Consider the following 17,495-nt stretch of genomic DNA (forward strand, 5'->3'; position numbering starts at 1 on the left):
GTTCCTTTAGGTGTACTGTTAGATTTTATATTTGTGATTTTTCTTGTTTCTTGAGATAGGCCTGGATTGCAATATATTTTTCTCTTAGGACTGCCTTTGCTGCATCCCAAAGGGTTTGGATTGCTGTGTTTTCATTTTCATTTGTTTGCATATTTTTTTAAAAAATTTAATCTTTATTTATTTTTGAGAGAGAGAAGGAGGCAGAGTGCAAGCGAAGGAAGAACAGAGAAAGAGTGAGACACAGAATCCAAAGCAGGCTCCAGGCTCTGAACTGTCAGCATAGAATCTGATGTGGGGCTCAAACTCATAACCTGCAAGGTCATGACCTGAGCTGAAGTCAGATCTGACTAAGCCACCCTGCTGCTCCGTGTTTCCATATATTTCTTAATTTCTTCTTTAATTGCCTGGTTGTCCCATTCATTCTTTAGTAGGATGTTCTTTAGCTTCCATGCATTTGGAAGTTTTCCAAACTTTTTCCTGTGGTTGATTTCAAGTTTCATAGCATTTTGATCTGAACATGTGCATGGTATGATCTCAATTCTTTTGTATTTATTGAGGGCTGTTTTGTAAACAAATATGTAACCTATCTTGGAGAATGTTCCATGTGCACCAGAGAAGAATGTATATTCTGCTGCTTTTGGATGAAAAGTTCTAAATAGATCTGTCAACTCATCTGGTCCAGTGTATCATTCAGGGCCATTGTTTCTTTATTGATTTTCTGTCTCAATGATCTGTCCATTGCTGTAAGTAGAGCATTAAAGTCCCCTGCAATTACCACATTCTTACCAATAAAATTGCTTGTGTTTGTGATTAATTGTTTTATATATTTGGGTGCTCCTGAATTTGCTGTATAAGCATTTATAATTGTTAGTTCTCCTTGATGGATAGACCTTATAATTATTATGTAATGCCCTTCTTTCATCTCTTATCACATTCTTTAGTTTAAAATGTAGTTTGTCTGATATAAGTATGGCTACTCCAGCTTTCTTTTAATGTTCAGTAGCATGATAGATGGTTCTCCATCCCCTCACTTTCAATCTGAAGGTGTCCTCAGCTCTAAACTGGGTCTCTTATAGACAGCAAATAGATGGGCCTTGTTGTATTTTTTTTTTTTTTTTTACCCATTCTAATACCCTATGTCTTTTGATTGGAGCATTTAGTCCATTTACATTCAAGGTTATTATTGAAAGATATGGGTTTAGAGTCATTGTGTTCTCTGTAGGTTTCATGCTTGTAGTGGCATCTGTGGTCCTTTGTGGTCTTTGCAATACTCACACAGTCCCCCTTAGGATCTCTTGTAGGGCTGGTTTAGTGGTGATGAATTCCTTCAGTTTTCATTTGTTTGGGGAAACCTTTATCTCTCCTCTTCTGAATGACAGGCTTGCTGCATAAAGGATTCTTGGCTGCATAATTTTCCTATTCATCACATTGAAAATTTCCTGCCACTGCTTTCTGGCCTGCCGAGTTTCAGTAGATAGGTCTGCTACTACCCCTATGTGTCTATCGTGTATGTTAAGACCCATTTATCTCTGACTGCTTTCAGAATTCTCTCTTTATCTTTGTATTTTGCCAGTTTCACTATGATATGTCATGCAGAAGATTGATTCAAGTTACATCTAAAGGGAGTTCTCTGTGCCTCCTAGATTTCAATGTCTGTTTCCTTCCCCAGATTGTGGAAGTTCTCAGCTATGATTTGTTCAAGCACACCTTCAGTCCCTTTCTCTCTCCCTTCTTCTTATAGAACTCCTGTGATACGGATACTGGTATGTTTCATTGAGTCCCTTAGTTCTCGAATTCTCCCCTTGTGATCCAGAATTTTATCTATCTTTTTCTCAGCTTCATATTTTTCCATAATTTTATCTTTTATTTCACCTATTCTCCCCTCTGCCTCTTCAGTTCTCTCTGTCACCACCTCTATTTTGCACCTCATTTATAGCATTTTTTAATTCATCATGACTATTTTTTAGTTCCTTGATCTCTGCAGCAATAGATTCTCTGCTGTCCCCTATGCTTTTTCAAGTCCAGCAATTTATCTGTTGACTGTTTTTCTAAATTCTTGTTCAGTTATATTGTTTATCTGTTTTGAGTAATTCTTTAGCTGTCATTTCTTCCTGGGATTTCTTTTTGGGAGAATTCTTCCATTTCATCATTTTGGCTAATTTTCTGTCCCTTATGTGTTTTAAAAGCTTGTTATGTATCTTGTACCTGTGAGCACCACTATATTAAACAGGGGTCATACACTGTCCAGGGCCTGGCCCTTCAGGAGACATTTTTTGGAGAGCATTACTTGCTCTCTGTTGTTGTGAGTTTGGTTACTTTATCTCCCTACTTGTAGTGATGTTTTGAACCCTCTACTAGGTGTGCTTCGATTTGTTCATTGAAGTAGCCCTGGAAAGGAGAACAAACAAAAACACTCAAACACACACACACACACACACCCCAAAAATGAAAAACCAGAAACACCAGCTACAGGCAAACAACAGGGTGGAGGCAGTGCTGATGGAAGAGGCTTTATCCCATACAAAGTGATATGACAGGGGCGGGGGAAAAGAAAGAATAAAAATTGATCAGAGAAACTATATGGCTTAACCCAGAGAGAGAAAGAAAAATAAAGAAGGAGGCAGGGAAAAAGAAAAAGAAAAAAAAGTTATACAGACAGAGAAACTACATAGTTTAATCCCGAGAGAGGGAAAGGAGGATAAGAAGGAGATGTGGATGTATCAAGAAAATGGATTAAATATGTCTGCTTAAACAAACCAACAACCAGAGTAAGCAGACTAGAGGAGAGATAAGAAGGAGAAAAGGAAGAAAAAAATATATCTGTATAATAAGAACCATCCAAGAATTAAATTGGGCAATGCAACAGCGCTGGTCTGGAGGAGGGGCCCTCTGGTTACCAGGCCAGGAGGGGCATGGTTTGGTACAGGCGGTCCCACCTCCACTGTGGGCCCCTGCTGCCCATTTGCTGAAGCCCCCCTCTTGTTAGTGATGGGAAGAAAAATGGCAACACCCTAGTCTCTCCTCTATGGACCAGATGTCCCAAACCACTCTATATGAACTGTTGTCACTGTGGCAGGCACAAATGAGGCAGTTGTCCCACTGCACCAACTCCCATGCCCTGGTGCTTGACTGGGATTCAAACTCCCTATCCATGTGCCCCAGTACTGGGGAAGCACCGCTCTGTGCTGCCCAGATGTGTGTGGTCCCCACCTGGTGGGCACAGGCAGGTTTTGTCCTGTCCCACAGCACTCCAGAGATGGGGCTTTCTCCTACTGTGGACTGCACCCCTGACCTAGCCACTGAGTTCAGGGCTGGCTCCCCCTCCCCAGATGTGCTTCTGGGCAGCTGGCTCCAGTCTGGCCCCTCAGAGACTGGCTTTTTCTCCATCCTGGTTTTTTTCTTGTTCAAATATAGTCCTTTGGTTCCACAACCACTCTTTCTTTTCCCTTTGACTCTGCAGAAGAAGATGCCTCCGCTCCATTGGTTTTATCTCTCCCAGGTTGCAATGAGGCACCTATGGCCCATCATGTTGTCCCATTGGGTCCCTGGAAGTGCGACTGTCTCTTTTCCTCCTGGACTCTTGGAGTTCAAAGTCCTTAAGCTTCAACACTGCTTTGTTTATGAGACGAGAGAACTTTGGATCCCCCTATTTCTCTGCCATGCTGGCCCCTCTGTTTTTTTAAGTAGGCTTCACACCCACTGCAGCGACTGATATGGGGCTTGAACTCACAATCCTGAGATCAAGACCTGAGCTGAGATCAAGGATTAAACGTTCAATCAACTGAACCACCCAGGCAGGCCTGAACTGTGAGGAATGATCATCTACCATAAATTGTCTAAAATAACTTAATATTTTACTTGCTTGTATAAAGAGTATTGGCTTTGAAGTCTGACAGACCTTAGTCCAGACTCCAGTTCCTTCACTTATCATGTGTCTCACCTGGGTAAATAACTTAATCTTTTTGGCTTTTAATTATGTATTTCATGACTTTGGTGAAAATCAAGTTAATATTTCACAAACACACGCACACGCACACACACACACAGCCTAGGTGATGGTTTTAACATTATAAACTTGAGTAAATAAATTGAATTGAGTCTACCTCAAAAGAAAGCAACTTTAGGGGCACCTGGCTGGCTGGCTCAGCCAGTGGAGCATGAAACTTGATCTCAGGGTCATGAGTTCAAGACTCACAGTGGGAGTAGAGATTACTTACAAAAAAAAAAAAAAAGTCTAAAAAAAATAAAGTTAAAAAAATTTTTAATTAAAAATATAAAAGGAGGGGCACCTGGGTGGCTCAGTCGGTTGAGCATCCGACTTCGGCTCAGGTCATGATCTCACAGTTCGTGAGTTTGAGCCCCACGTCAGGCTCTGTGCTGACAGCCAGCTCAGAGCCTGGAGCCTGCTTTAGATTCTGTGTCTCCCTCTCTCTCTGACCCTCCCCTGTTCACACTATGTCTCTCTCTCAGAAATAAATAAAAAATTAAAAAAATAAAAGGAAAACAATTTTTAAAATATTTTGAAAAGGAAAGTAGTTGACATTTGCATGAGACATATTTGGAAATCTTTTATTTAGCTTCCTTTAAGAATAAACATTAGTGCTTCAACCTAGCACACTAGCACACTATGGACTAAAACTAAACGAAATATGAGATTTGAAAAGAAAAATTAGTATAAGTAGATCATTTTAATTAGTCATTTGAATATGAGTTAGCAAAACAGCCGAGAATGAAATAATGAACTCTAGTGAACTCCAGGCACTCCCCTGGACCACACCCAGGCATATAAACATATATATGTGTGGATTGTGAAGATTGGGCCCTGCACTGAGAATTTACCTAGAACCTTTGTGCATTTGAAGGCTGTTCACAGTAATATAGTATCTTAAGATTTGTTCCTACCAATTTCATGGGTGACAAAACCAATGTAAGTTAAGCACTTGAGCTAAATAAGTAGATAAGGCATTTTTCTAACTAATTGCAAACATGCTAAAGGGGAGGGGAAAAAAAGCCAAATGAATTAAATTACTCCTTTTGGCATTAGCACCACAAATTCCAGATCTATTGATTCTATCTTTGTTTTTGAAACTTCAAATTTATACAATTTCTAGAGGATCACCTTTTTTTTAAATCTTATTTTTCAAGTTTTTTATAGGGCTAAAAATTTACAGTATACCTGTCTTTTAAAAATAACAACACATTAACTGTAGGGAATTCAATTGTGATTTTTAAAATGTGTATATGAAAGATTCTTTATAATAATGACAAAGATGGAAAATATGTCCAGTGCTGACATGAAAGTCATGCTGTTGACTCTGTCAAGCAGAACAAAGGCATTGGAGCCAGTCTTCAGGTTGTGATTAGGCAAACTAATATGTAGTTACCCTCTCCAACTGTGTGATCGTTTGTGTAATATGAAGGAGGGGTTATGGTAATTAGTGTGTATTTTTTCCACAAAGAAAAATATTTTTATTTTTTAAATTTTTTTTAAATTTTGTAATGTTTTATTTATTTCTGAGAGAGAGAGAGACAGCGTGAGCAGGGGAGGGTCAGAGAGAGAGGGAGTCACAGACTGAAACAGGCTCCAGGCTCTGAGCTGGCAGTCAGCACAGAGCCCGACGCGGGGCTCAAACCCACGAACTGCGAGATCATGACCTAAGCGAAATTCGGACGCTTAACCGACTAAGCCACCCAGGCGCCCCAAGAAAATTATTTTTAAAGTATTTGCAAACACAGGAGAAAGTTGAGCAATTTTTCCAGTGATTTCTCTCAATGTAGATTATTTATTCATTCGTTCAACAAATATTTGAGTGCTTAGAAGGTGCAGAGCCCTGGGATCTGATGACATATGTATATGTATGTGTGTGTGTAAATATATATGTATATATATACATATACATATATACATATATATATATTTAGTGGAATACTCATTAGTTTTTAAAAGATAGTCTTTTTTTCTGGAGCAATTTTAGGTTTACGGCAAAATTGAGCAGAAATCATGGACAGTTCTCCTAGGCATTCTGCCCCAACACATGCACAGCCCTCCTCTCCCCCCACTATCAACATCCTCACCAGAGTGGTGCCTTTGTTACAGCTGATGAACCTTCACTGACATGTCATTATCACCCAAAGTCCACAGCTTATATTAGAATTCACTCTTGGTGTTGTAAATTCTATGGGTTTTGACAAATGTATAATACATATACCCACCATTTTAGTATTAATGTTTCTTTATCTTGAGGGAGAGTGCAACTGGGAGAGTGGCAGCGAGAGAGGGAGAGAAAGAATCCCAAACAGGATCTGCATTGCCAGTGCAGAGCCCTACATGGAGCTCGATCACACGAACCATGAGATCATGACCTGAGTCAAAATCCAGAGTCAGACACTTAACTGATTGAGCCACCCAGGTGCCCTAATAAAGTATTGTACATAGTTTCATTGCCCTTAAAATTCTCTGTGATCTATGTGTTCATCCCTTGCCTCTCTCCCTTGACAACCACTGATCTTTTTACTGTCTCCAGGTTTGCCTTTCACAGAATGCCATATAATTGAAAAGATTGTCTTCTTTCAGTTAGCAATATACATTTAAGCTTCCTTCCTGTCTTTCATGAAGGCTTGATAGCTCATTTCTTCTTGGTGCTGAATAATATTCCATTGTTTGGACGTACCACAGTTTATCCACTCATCTACTGAACGACATGATTGCTTCCAAGTTTTGTCAATTATAATTAAAGGTTTTAGAAACATCTGTGTGCAGGGTTTTGTGTGGACATGTTTTCAACTCATTCGGATAAATATCAAGGATGTTATTACTGGATGATACGGTTAGGAGTATGTTTAGTTTTGTAAGTAACTGCCAAACTATCTTCCAAAGTGAACGTACCACTCATAATTTTAAAAGAATAAATTATGAAAAATTTCTACTCGGTTTTCATAAACTCCTTTGTAAAATAGAAAAATGGCTGTATTTTTCACCTTAAAAACAATAATGCTCATTATAGGAAATCAACAATATAAAAAAGCAGGTAAAAAAATCAGCATGTTTCATTCTTGAAAGACAAATAATTGGTGTAATTTCTTTCAGTTTTTCTTCTGTGCATAGCCTTTCAAGTGTCACATTTTAAACTTGATTTATCTAGAATCTCACCAAAGATGGTGTTTCTTAGATACAACCCAAATTAGGAATCCTGATTGTTGAAAATGGAACTTTTAAAAATGTAACATGAACTTTCAGATACAGGCATTTAAGGCATATGTAACTAAGAGTATCAGCTTACCAAAGATAGATTGTTTTGTTTCTGTGAAGTAATTTTATGTATGTACCTGTGTTCTCCCAGCCTTCTGCCCTATCTTTTCCAGGACGTGGGGCCAGAATTAATACAGTTTTATTTCAGTTTCAGTTTAGAGTCAGCTATAAATATTTTGGTTTGGGTTTGACTCAAGCCAAAAATGTGTTGTAACTACTTGGTTTGAACCAGATATTTTGAATTATTTTCTTGTTAAGGCTTTATGAACTAAAATATCTAGGGCCATAAAATGACAGTTTTACATTTTGTTTGCCTCTGAAAACATTGCTTCTCAAACTGTATGAATTCTAATATATACTAATGCTACTGGATTATCCCTGGAAAGAATCAGAAGCCCTGACCTTTGTGAAATTGGTTTTCTAAAAGAGAGAAGTGCCCTTTAGATAACCAAAAAAAGTGTTCACTGCTAAAAGTGAGATCAGTGAACAGGGGCTTTGCTAGACTCCTGTGCTACTGTGCTGCATGGAAGAAATGTACACCTTTATAGTATCTATAGAATGTTAAGATTATATATTCTAATATTAGGGTTACATATTCATGCATATTCAGTTTAGAATACGTAATCCTAACTGATAGATACTATAGAATGGTGTGCACAAGACCAACCGTAACTAGGCTCAAGTACAATATTGCTGATCTTTAATCTAATAATTACACTCAACTATACCAATTCTGTTCATTCTTCCCTCCCCCCCCCCCAATTCTGTTAATTCTTAGGAATATCTGCTTCTTTCACCTTTCTTGGCCGTATTTTCCATGTTATTGATCATACTATATAAAATCTTTTGTTGTAAGTTTCCAAAAAACATTTTGGAGAAAAGCAGAATATAACGAAATGCTTTAATTGACCAATTGACTCACCAAATCTAAGAGGGCATTAATTGTAAGGTACATTGTTATTATATATGTGATTAAGAAAAAAACACCTACCAGTTAGCGTTAGGATGTTACTGACTGTGAGATGCGTTTCTATTTCAGAAATTTTAAAGTGTGTGAAAGTGCTTTTAAAAGTGAGTCCTTGAACTAATTAACTACAATGATGACATTTTACAATTTCCATTTGTAAGGGAGCCTGGGTGGCTCGGTTGAATGTCTGACACTTGGTTTTGGTTCAGGTCATGATCTCACTATTTGTAAGACTGAGCCCTGCTTCCTGCTCGGCACTGGTGCAGGGCCTGCTTGCGATTCTCCCTCGCTCTATTTCTGCCCCTCCCTCGCTTGCTCGCGCTCTCTTTAAATAAACAAACTTTAAAAAGTTTTTCCGTTTGTAGTTCTTCTCCTAGTAGTGTACCATCCCGCTATAACTTTAATTCATCAACCAAATAACTTTGAACAACAAGAGTTTCCTTTGTAAGCACGGTTCTTTCTCACTGACTTTAACCCAGTAAAGCACAAAGTATCATGAATGCAGATTGGTTCTCAGTACAGACTTTAAACTCTTCTCTGATTGTAATTTATCATTTAATTATAGATAAGGTAGTTCATTTAATCAATATCAGCTACTATAAATAGCAATGATAAAATAACCAACTTCTTTTCAAAATTGAATTAGATTCTGAAATCTCAAGGGAGGTCATGGATTATTTAAAAGGAAATCACTTGGAATAATAAACATTGTCTAAACATAAAACAATCAAGAAGCAATATAAACTCATCTAGGCTAAAGAAACAAACAGGAACATTTAATACCAGATTAAAACATCTCCCTGGACTGATTTAAAATTAAGATAAATGCTAAATTCCCTTACTACCCAAAGTACCGCTGCTTAACATTGTAAAGTTCTATACACACGCGGAATTTAAAGTTTTCTGGTAACTAGCTATATTTTAAAAGTCAAACAACAAAAACCGTGAAATTAATAATTTTTCATTTAACCTATCAAAAATCAGCATAAAATTGACTAACGAGGTGGTCTTCGACATCGCTGTATGGTTTAGACGCACAGCACGTCTCAGTCCCACCAGCCACACTGGAAGCGCTCAGCAGCCACCTATGGCTACCGTACTGGACACCAGTGGTCTTAGGGGACTTCCGTATTCATTGATTCCTTAGATTTGTGAGTTTGAGAATTTCTTTTTATGTGACACACTGTCTCTACGGTGCTTAGAGATATCTGAGGCTTAAGATTATTTTGCTCTCCGGTCGGTTGTGATCCAAGACAGACAACACGGCATTAAAAGCATTAAGAAAGGAAGGCCATAGGACATCCGTGCGTCCAGGAACACGGCCTGGAGGAGGGCCCGAGCCTCTCTGAGCGGCGCCCGGCGGAGAGGCTGCGGACACAGCGTCGGACGCTGGATTGCGAGACAACCCGGGCGGCTGCCTGGAACTCCGCGCGCTTCCCTGGGGCGCCCCACCACACTGGAGCCGGACACGGAGGGCAAGCAGCCTCTGAGCCCGACACAGGGTCACGCGCCGCCAGCGCCGTGCGAGGCCGGCCCCGGAGCCGCAGGGCTGGCGGCCCGTGGCGCCGCCGCCCGACGCCGAGGGAGAGGCGCGGGCGGAGACGGGAGCCCGGGGAGGGACGGCGGGCTCGGCTCGCGTCCCGCAGCAGCCTCCCAGCGGCGCGCTCCCGACGGTGACGGTGACGCAGCGGGCGCGCGGCGGCAGGGTGGGCGGGGAGCAGCGGCGCGCACCGCCCCTCGGAGAGGCGGGCGCCGCGGTTCCGGAGGGCGGGGGCGAGGCGGGGCGCGCCGGGGAGTCTGAGCGCTGGCCGCCGGTTTCGATTAGTGCGCGGAGCTGCGGCGGCCGAGCAGGGTGCGGAGCTGCGCGGCCTGGGGTCCCGCGGCGAGGCGGCGGGGCGTTGGCTTCCGGGGTGCAGGCGCTCAAGGTCCGGCCGGGGGCCGCGAGGGTGTGGGAAGGCTAGCCGGAGCGCGGGGCCGCGGCCGCCCCGACCACCGATTCCTCCCCGCCGCAGCGCCCGCAGCCGCGAACGCGCCCAGGGCAGCGCGCGAACGAGGGCGCGCGGGCGGGGCGCGCAGGCCCTGCCCGCCCCTTCCGTCCCCACCCCCCTCCGCCCCTTCCTTTCCCCACCTTCCTCTCCCCTCCAGCGCCCCCGCGCCGGGCGCCCACCCTGTCCTCCGGCGGGAGCGCGGTCCGCGGCGGCGGCCGGAGCGGGCCGGGCCGGGCCGGGGGATGGCGCTGCTGGACCTGGCCCTGGAGGGAATGGCCGTCTTCGGGTTCGTGCTCTTCTTGGTGCTGTGGCTGATGCATTTCATGGCCATCATCTACACGTGAGTGAGGGGCTTCTGGAGGAGCCCTTGGCGCGGGGGTCAGGGCCTCCGGGTGGGAGGGTGGGAGGCATTGCGTTTTGGGGAGCCTCGGGCTCGGGTGGGAGTGGAGAAAGCTTATTCCTAGACTGTTACTCCATCCCCTCTCACCTTGGAACAGCTGGGGCGGGGGTCCTGGAGGGGGAAAGTGGGGAGCGAGGGGATTTGCCGGACCGCGGGCGACTGCACGGCCTGGAGAAAGGAGACTGCTCTTTCTAGGTGTCGGGAGGAAGGTTGCTTGCTTGGTTTCATTGTGTTGGGGATTCGTTTGATTTTTCATCTGGGCCAAATATATAGTGTGTTGTGCTGTAGTTGTTTTCTCGACCTGGACGACATTTCCATTACGATGATGATAATGCTCACTCTTCTGGGAGCTCTGTACACAGCTACCCGGAGACCTCCCTGTGGATTTTCTTCTTCCTGGATGCCTTTAGATAGGTGTGGAGCACCTGTCCACCTTGAAAAATGTCCACCAAATCCGCGGACTGACGTTATAGCCTAGAGTCATGTCAACTTGTGTATTTCACTGTAGTTTTCTTTCCTTTTTCCCAATCCCTTACATATAGTCTTATTTAAATTTGCCCCCCCAACATCTCTTATTCATTATTAATTTAATAACTACATCTTGAGGCCTTACTAGATGCCATTCACTGGGGACACAGTGGTGAGCAGGACAGAATTCCTGTCCTCATAGAGCTTACATTCTGGAAAGGAGAGACAGATGATAAAAATTCAAATAGGGTTATTTTATATAGTGATAAAGTCTGGATAATATAAAACAGAGTAGTGGAATGAATAATGGTAGAAGGTATTCACTTGTTTCAATGTCTTTAAGATGAAGTCTGCCTTCCTAAAGAAATAAAATTACAGAGAGCACATTGCTGATACAGATTCACTGGCATTTTAACCTGGAAAAAAAAAAAAGACATGATTATACATAGTAATCTTTATCACCAACTAGAAGAGGGCATGTGTCAATAGAGAAGATGGAAAGACTTTTTTTTTTAATGTTTATTTATTTATTTTTGAGAGAGCATGAGCAGGGGAGGGGCTGGGAGGGAGAGAGACTCCCAGGCAAGTTCTGTGCTGTCAGTGCCAAGCCAGATGCAGGGCTCCATCCTGTGAGCCGTGAGATCATGACCTGAGCCCAGATCACGAGTCAGATCCTTTACCGGCTGAGCCACCCAGCTTCCCCAAGATGGGAGAAGTTTTAACAGATTTGTTACCTCTCCCCTTTTTTACTCCAGAAAGAAGGTGCTTTTCCTTTTGGAAATTTTGGATTTTATCAGGATAGGGTGGCATTTCCTGGTACTGGAGAAAGGTAGTACACCGTAGAAAACATACTGATATTTCTTTGAACGTGAAAGAAAATGTGCCACTTGGATACTGCTAATCTCAGTTTTTGTAGTTTGTGAGCTGATGTCACTGAACACTTTTTGGAGTTCATTTTAAATGTATAGGAATTCTTAAAAAGCAACTATGTTACTATTTTCCGGTCATAAAAATTTTTAAAAAGCTAATTATATAAGGAATTTAGACAGTACTAAGAGGAATAAAGAAATTTACACACAACAAAACTTCATCACTTTGTCAGCCTTTTGTGACCATCCTTACAATTTGTATTTGTGTGTGTGTAGAAAGAGAAAAAGAGAGAAGAAAGGGGGTGGGGGTTGACATAACTATTGTTCTGTAGCCTGCTTTAAAATTTTATCTGTCTAGTAAAATGCTTTCTGGGAGCTCTTTTGTACAAGGCACTATTCTAGGTGCTGGAAATAAGATTGAAGAAGACATCCAGCTTTGCCCAACCCGCTCACATGGGGTTTCCATGTAAAATGTCATGACCACTTTTTTCCCGTTAATAAATGCATCATCTTTGCATCATTTTAAATAGATTTATGGCATTTTTGCTTATGAGGTACTAATATGTATTCATTGTTACTGATGGGCATTTAGGTTTCCAATTATCAAGATTACAAACAACACCGTGGTGAATTCATAGTGTACATCTTTGAGAGAGGATTTCCTTAGCTTAGGTTTCTAAAAGGAATTATTGGGCCAGGAGCAGCTTTAAACTTTGCTACATATTGCCCTATAGAAAGCTTGTATCTATTCAGAGTCCTGGTAACATTGTATGATGGTCCTCATTTCCCATTGCATTTTATCATGCTCTTGACTGTTGTCTGTTTTTTATTTTCATTCCTTTAATTACTAGTTCCACTGAACATTTTTCATATATTGATATGCTAATTACATTTACTAGTATATTACATACTCTAATCCTTTGTGCCGCAACCTATTGCTTTATTAATCTTTCTGATATGAAGACTGTTTTTCTGTGATAGGTTGCATTTTTCCCCCAGCTTTTTTTTTTTCTTTTGTCTTTCAACTTTGTCCATACATTTAACATGGAGAAAAGTATGTGTGCCTGTGTTTTGGATTGTCAAGACTTTTTTTTCTTTTTTAATGTTTCTAACTTGTGTAATTTTATATCTACTCCCCCCCAATTAGTATATAGTTAATATCTGTTTTCTTTTAGTAACGTGAATATTCTTATTTTGTTTTTTACATTTTACCTTGTAATGTATTCATTATTTTATTTTGTGATATGATGATATATAGAGACTTACTTTTAGGTTCACCTGAATATTTAGCCACTTGTCCCAAAATCATTTAATGAATTATTTGATTATACCCCAGTTTGGAAATACTGCCTTTATTATAGATTAAATTCTTCTGTATACTTGCATGTTTCAAGGTTCCCAGTGATGTTTCACTGATCTATTCTTGTACTAGTATCCACTATTTTTTTTAATTTTTTTTTTTTTTATTTTTAAGTAATCTCTACGCCCAATGTGGGGCTCAAACTCACAACCAACCCTAAGATCAAGAGTCAAACGCTCCACCGACTGAGCCAGCCAGGCACCTCTCCACTATTTTAATTAATGAAGCTTTATTACCTTATTACTGGTGAGGAAAGCCCTTAGTATTTTGCAAACTTTATTGGATTTTATGCATTTTTACTTAAAGGTATACTTTAAAATTTTTTCCCAGACCCTAAGCAGTTTTGTTTTTTAATTGGAATTATTTAATATTATTTTAATTGGAATTATTAAATTTACAGCTCAGTTTGGAGAAAATTGACTTCTTTCAAGATAAGGCTATGATGTATTCCCTTCCCTCTATAATGTATGCATAATGATAAAATCACACTTTTTAAAATTAAACAAACATGAGATATGTACCCTAATATTTCAAGTAGCCCATGCTGTTAGACTTGAGACAACTCTACAGTTGTTTTAAGTCATGTATTTTGTGCTTAATGACACATAATAAAGTTTTCCTTAAATACTTCCAGTGTTTGAGAATAGTGCATTTAGCTTCATTAAAACACTGTAGAGAGACTTTACATTTATTTTCTTATGCCCCATATAGTTACTTTTGTGACTTCCAGTAACAAGATCCAGAAAATAGGGTGAAAAAAATGCAATTAGTTTATAACAGATTATAATAAATAGTTCATTAAAGGAATCTTAAGAATACCTTTTTGAAATGAGTAACCCAACATAGAGCAAATAGTCAACAGCTTAATTTTTTTAAAGTTCTTTTTTTTTTTAAGTTTATCTATTTATTTTGAGAGAGAGAGCATGAGCAGAAAGAGAGGGGGAGAGAGAGAATCCTAAGCAGACTCCATGCTGTCAGTGCAAAGCTAGAAGTGAGGCTCAAGTTCACAAACTGAGATCATGACCTGAGCCAAAATCCGGAATCAGATGCTTAACTGATTGAGCCACCCAGGCACCCATCAACAGCTTAATTTCTATATAAATTAAATCTTACTTCCTCCCCACCCCCTCTTTTTTGATAAGTTTCTTTCTTCTGCTCCCACCTTCAGAATTACTCACTGACGGGGTGCCTGGGTGGCTCAGTCGGTTAAGCGTCTGACTTTGGTTCAGGTCATGATCTCACGGTTTGTGGGTTCGAGCCCCACATTGGACTCTGTGCTGACAGCTAACTCAGAGCCTGGAGCCTGTCTTTGGACTCTGACTCCCTCTCTCTCTGACCCTCCCCTGCTCAACGCTGTCTCTATCTCTCTCTCAAAAATAAATAAAATATTTTTAAAAATTTTATAAAAAAGAACAAAATTACTCACTGATTTGATTTGATCCCTTTCTTATTGTAATAAAGATACTTCCTGGTTTGAATTGTTTTCAATCAGAGAACTAAGATTTGTTCCTCGACTCCTTTCTCAAACTGTACTTAGTAAAATTGCAAACTTGGTATCAACATTTTGACAAGGAAAGCTAAAGAACACTGGCAACAATATTTTGGTTAAGATGTTGTGCCAATGTTCTATATTTTATTGAATAATATATTTTCTGAATGCATGTTCTGTGTCCTCTTAAACCCTTATTGAAATAAGGTAACATATACATAAATTAAAATAAGCAGATATTGAGACTCCTCTAAAGTTTGTCTGCTTGTAAGTGATGGAAATGGAGCCTATTTAAAAAAACTTATATGACTCTGGTTGTCACATTAAAAAGATTAATCATGGACACCTAATTGTCAAAAAACATTTAAGTCATACAGATGTTATAGTAAAATGGCTGAGAAAAGCTATAAAACTGTTCAAAAATCAATTGGTTATTCTTTAAAAATCTAATACAATGTATAATGGTATCTAGTTAATTTAGATTCAGTGTTCTATTGAACTGTGTTTTCTTAGAAAGAAACAGAGCTAACTATTTTTAAAAAATGGAGCTCAACTGGCTCAGTCAGTAGAGCCTATGACTCTTGATGTCAGGGCTGTGAGTTCAAACCCCACGTTGGATGTAGAGATTACTAAAAAAGATAAATTTAAAAAATGGAGATCAGTGTAATTAACACAATGAACATTTCTTGCTCAAGTTTTTTGTTCAGATTTCACAGATGTCTTACAATTCCTATAAGTCTGCAATTTTTTAAAAAAATTGAGATAATTTGTAAACTAGTAACCCATTATTTTTAATATTCCAAAATGATCTCTGCTCACTGGTATCTCTACCAGTATACTGCTTTGCTCCTTTCAAATTTTAATATTGAACAGTTACTTAGTCATTTCATAATATATCCTAATGGCACATGTTTCTGGGATTACTGCCTATAATGTTCAAGATAAAATTCAGATTAGAGCATTGAAATTCAGGGCTCTTATTCCCAAGATCTTTTCCCTCCCTAAGTGAGCTTTATGAGTTTTTCCTTTGCGAGATCTAGTGTGGTTTGATAGCTCGGGGGCTGTGGGGAAATCCTTTAAAAAGTCTGGAAGCAGTCATTTTCTTCTCTTTTTAGCCCTTAGGAGCCAGCAGTAGCTGGATGATAAGGGTATCTGAGCGAGGCACCTTGCTTTTATCCCTCCATCTCCCTTCTTTTTCTATTCTCCCCCCATTTTCTCTCCCTCTGCTTGGATTATCTTTTTTTTTTTGTCCTCTGTATGTAATGTCCTAATGTTTAGTTCTAGGCTTTATCTTTTACTTGACTGGAGGTGCCAGGCTAGTGTAGAAATACTCCTTGTATCTGTAAATATTAACTGCCCTCTAGTAAAGCAGAGGTCTTTCCCTGGAGTTTTCCTTCCAGTTCATTCTACTTTTTTCTAACCTACTTAGCACAGCAACTTCTATACCTGCTGCATAGCTTTTGAATGGAATTTAAATACTCATTGTATCAGGATGTCTGTGATAAACTACCTGTCAGAAACTGTTTTTAATGTAAATTTTAACATTTCAAATATTATTTTTAGATAGTATGACCTTTGCCTTTAAATTCATTAATACATTGGTGTTCTGAGCCTTTTGTGGAATGTAAATTGAGAGCTTCTTGTCTGGTTCAATTTTGAGATGCACTTGGACTTTAGCCACATGTTGAACATCAGGGTCATTGCTGCCAGGACCACTTTGGGTGAATGATTGAGGCAGTAGAGCCCCTTTAACCGGAGCCTGGGAAGATACCAAATTGGACTATAGTGTGATAGCTTTAAAAAGCAAAATGACCATTGTAATTCAGTGTTAATATTGCGATGGTTCTGTTGATTCATCAACCCTCCCTCTTCCAACATGATTAGTACAGTACCCCTTATCTCAACTCTAGATTATTGTAACTGTCTCTGTTCACTGGTATCTCTTCTACCAGCCTTACTCCCTTTTTACTTTACTTTTCTTACTGTAGTCTCATCCCACTGGAGTTCTAAGCTTAGATCATGTGCTTAGAATTTTACTATGATTCTCTATTGCCTTGAGGTTAAAATTCAGACTCTTTAACAAGACATGTAGAGTTCTTTAGGAACTGAGCCCTGTACCTGTTTCTTCAGCAACATTGAATTACTGACATTGCCCTGAGTATGCGATGTATTTTTCTTGAGAATGCTCTTTCCCTAGTTCCCTTTCTTCCCTTCCCTCTGTCCCTCCTTTCCTTTTTGTTTGTCAAACTTCCACTCATTCAAGCCTATGTAGACTTAGGTTTTTACTGGATTAGGCATCCCCTCTTCTATCCTTCTTTAGTACCTTGATTTTACCCATCTAAATTGTAAATATGTGTTCAGTTGTCTCTTTTCTTAGATTGTAAGCTTCTGAGGGTAGGATTAGTGTCTTATTTACTGTTCTATTTACAGTGTGTACTAGGCACTCGTTATTGCTGGTTGAATGAATGATCTTTGAATTTTTTCCAGTAGTAATGGTGGATTTTCCCACCATTGGTGGGTTTACATTCATTAGTTCAGTGTCATTTGGCCATCGTGATCTGAGGTAGATGGTCCGATTTGGGGATGCTTTTCACTGGCCATGGACTCTAATGAAATTTATTGGACCAAATGGAATCTTTATGTAGGCATTTCTAATTAGTTGCTCATTAAAATAGAAACAGGACTCTATTAATAACATGTTTACA

The 17,495-nt window shown here is 40.0% G+C and overlaps 1 protein-coding gene across 1 annotated transcript in view; it reads left to right on the plus strand.

Annotated features, from left to right (window-relative positions):
- The first annotated feature begins 10,049 nt into the window (after positions 1–10,049).
- UGCG (UDP-glucose ceramide glucosyltransferase) overlaps positions 10,050–17,495 on the plus strand; it is a 37,728-nt gene continuing 30,282 nt past the window's right edge. The window contains exon 1 of the mRNA XM_039240724.1: positions 10,050–10,544. Within this exon, the coding sequence (XP_039096655.1) occupies positions 10,447–10,544 (98 nt within the window). The 5' untranslated portion in view covers positions 10,050–10,446. The remainder of the gene's footprint in view (positions 10,545–17,495) is intronic.

Source organism: Hyaena hyaena, unplaced genomic scaffold (genome assembly GCF_003009895.1).
Source record: "Hyaena hyaena isolate Hyena2069 unplaced genomic scaffold, ASM300989v1 scaffold_6, whole genome shotgun sequence".
Taxonomy (NCBI): Eukaryota; Metazoa; Chordata; class Mammalia; order Carnivora; family Hyaenidae; genus Hyaena; species Hyaena hyaena.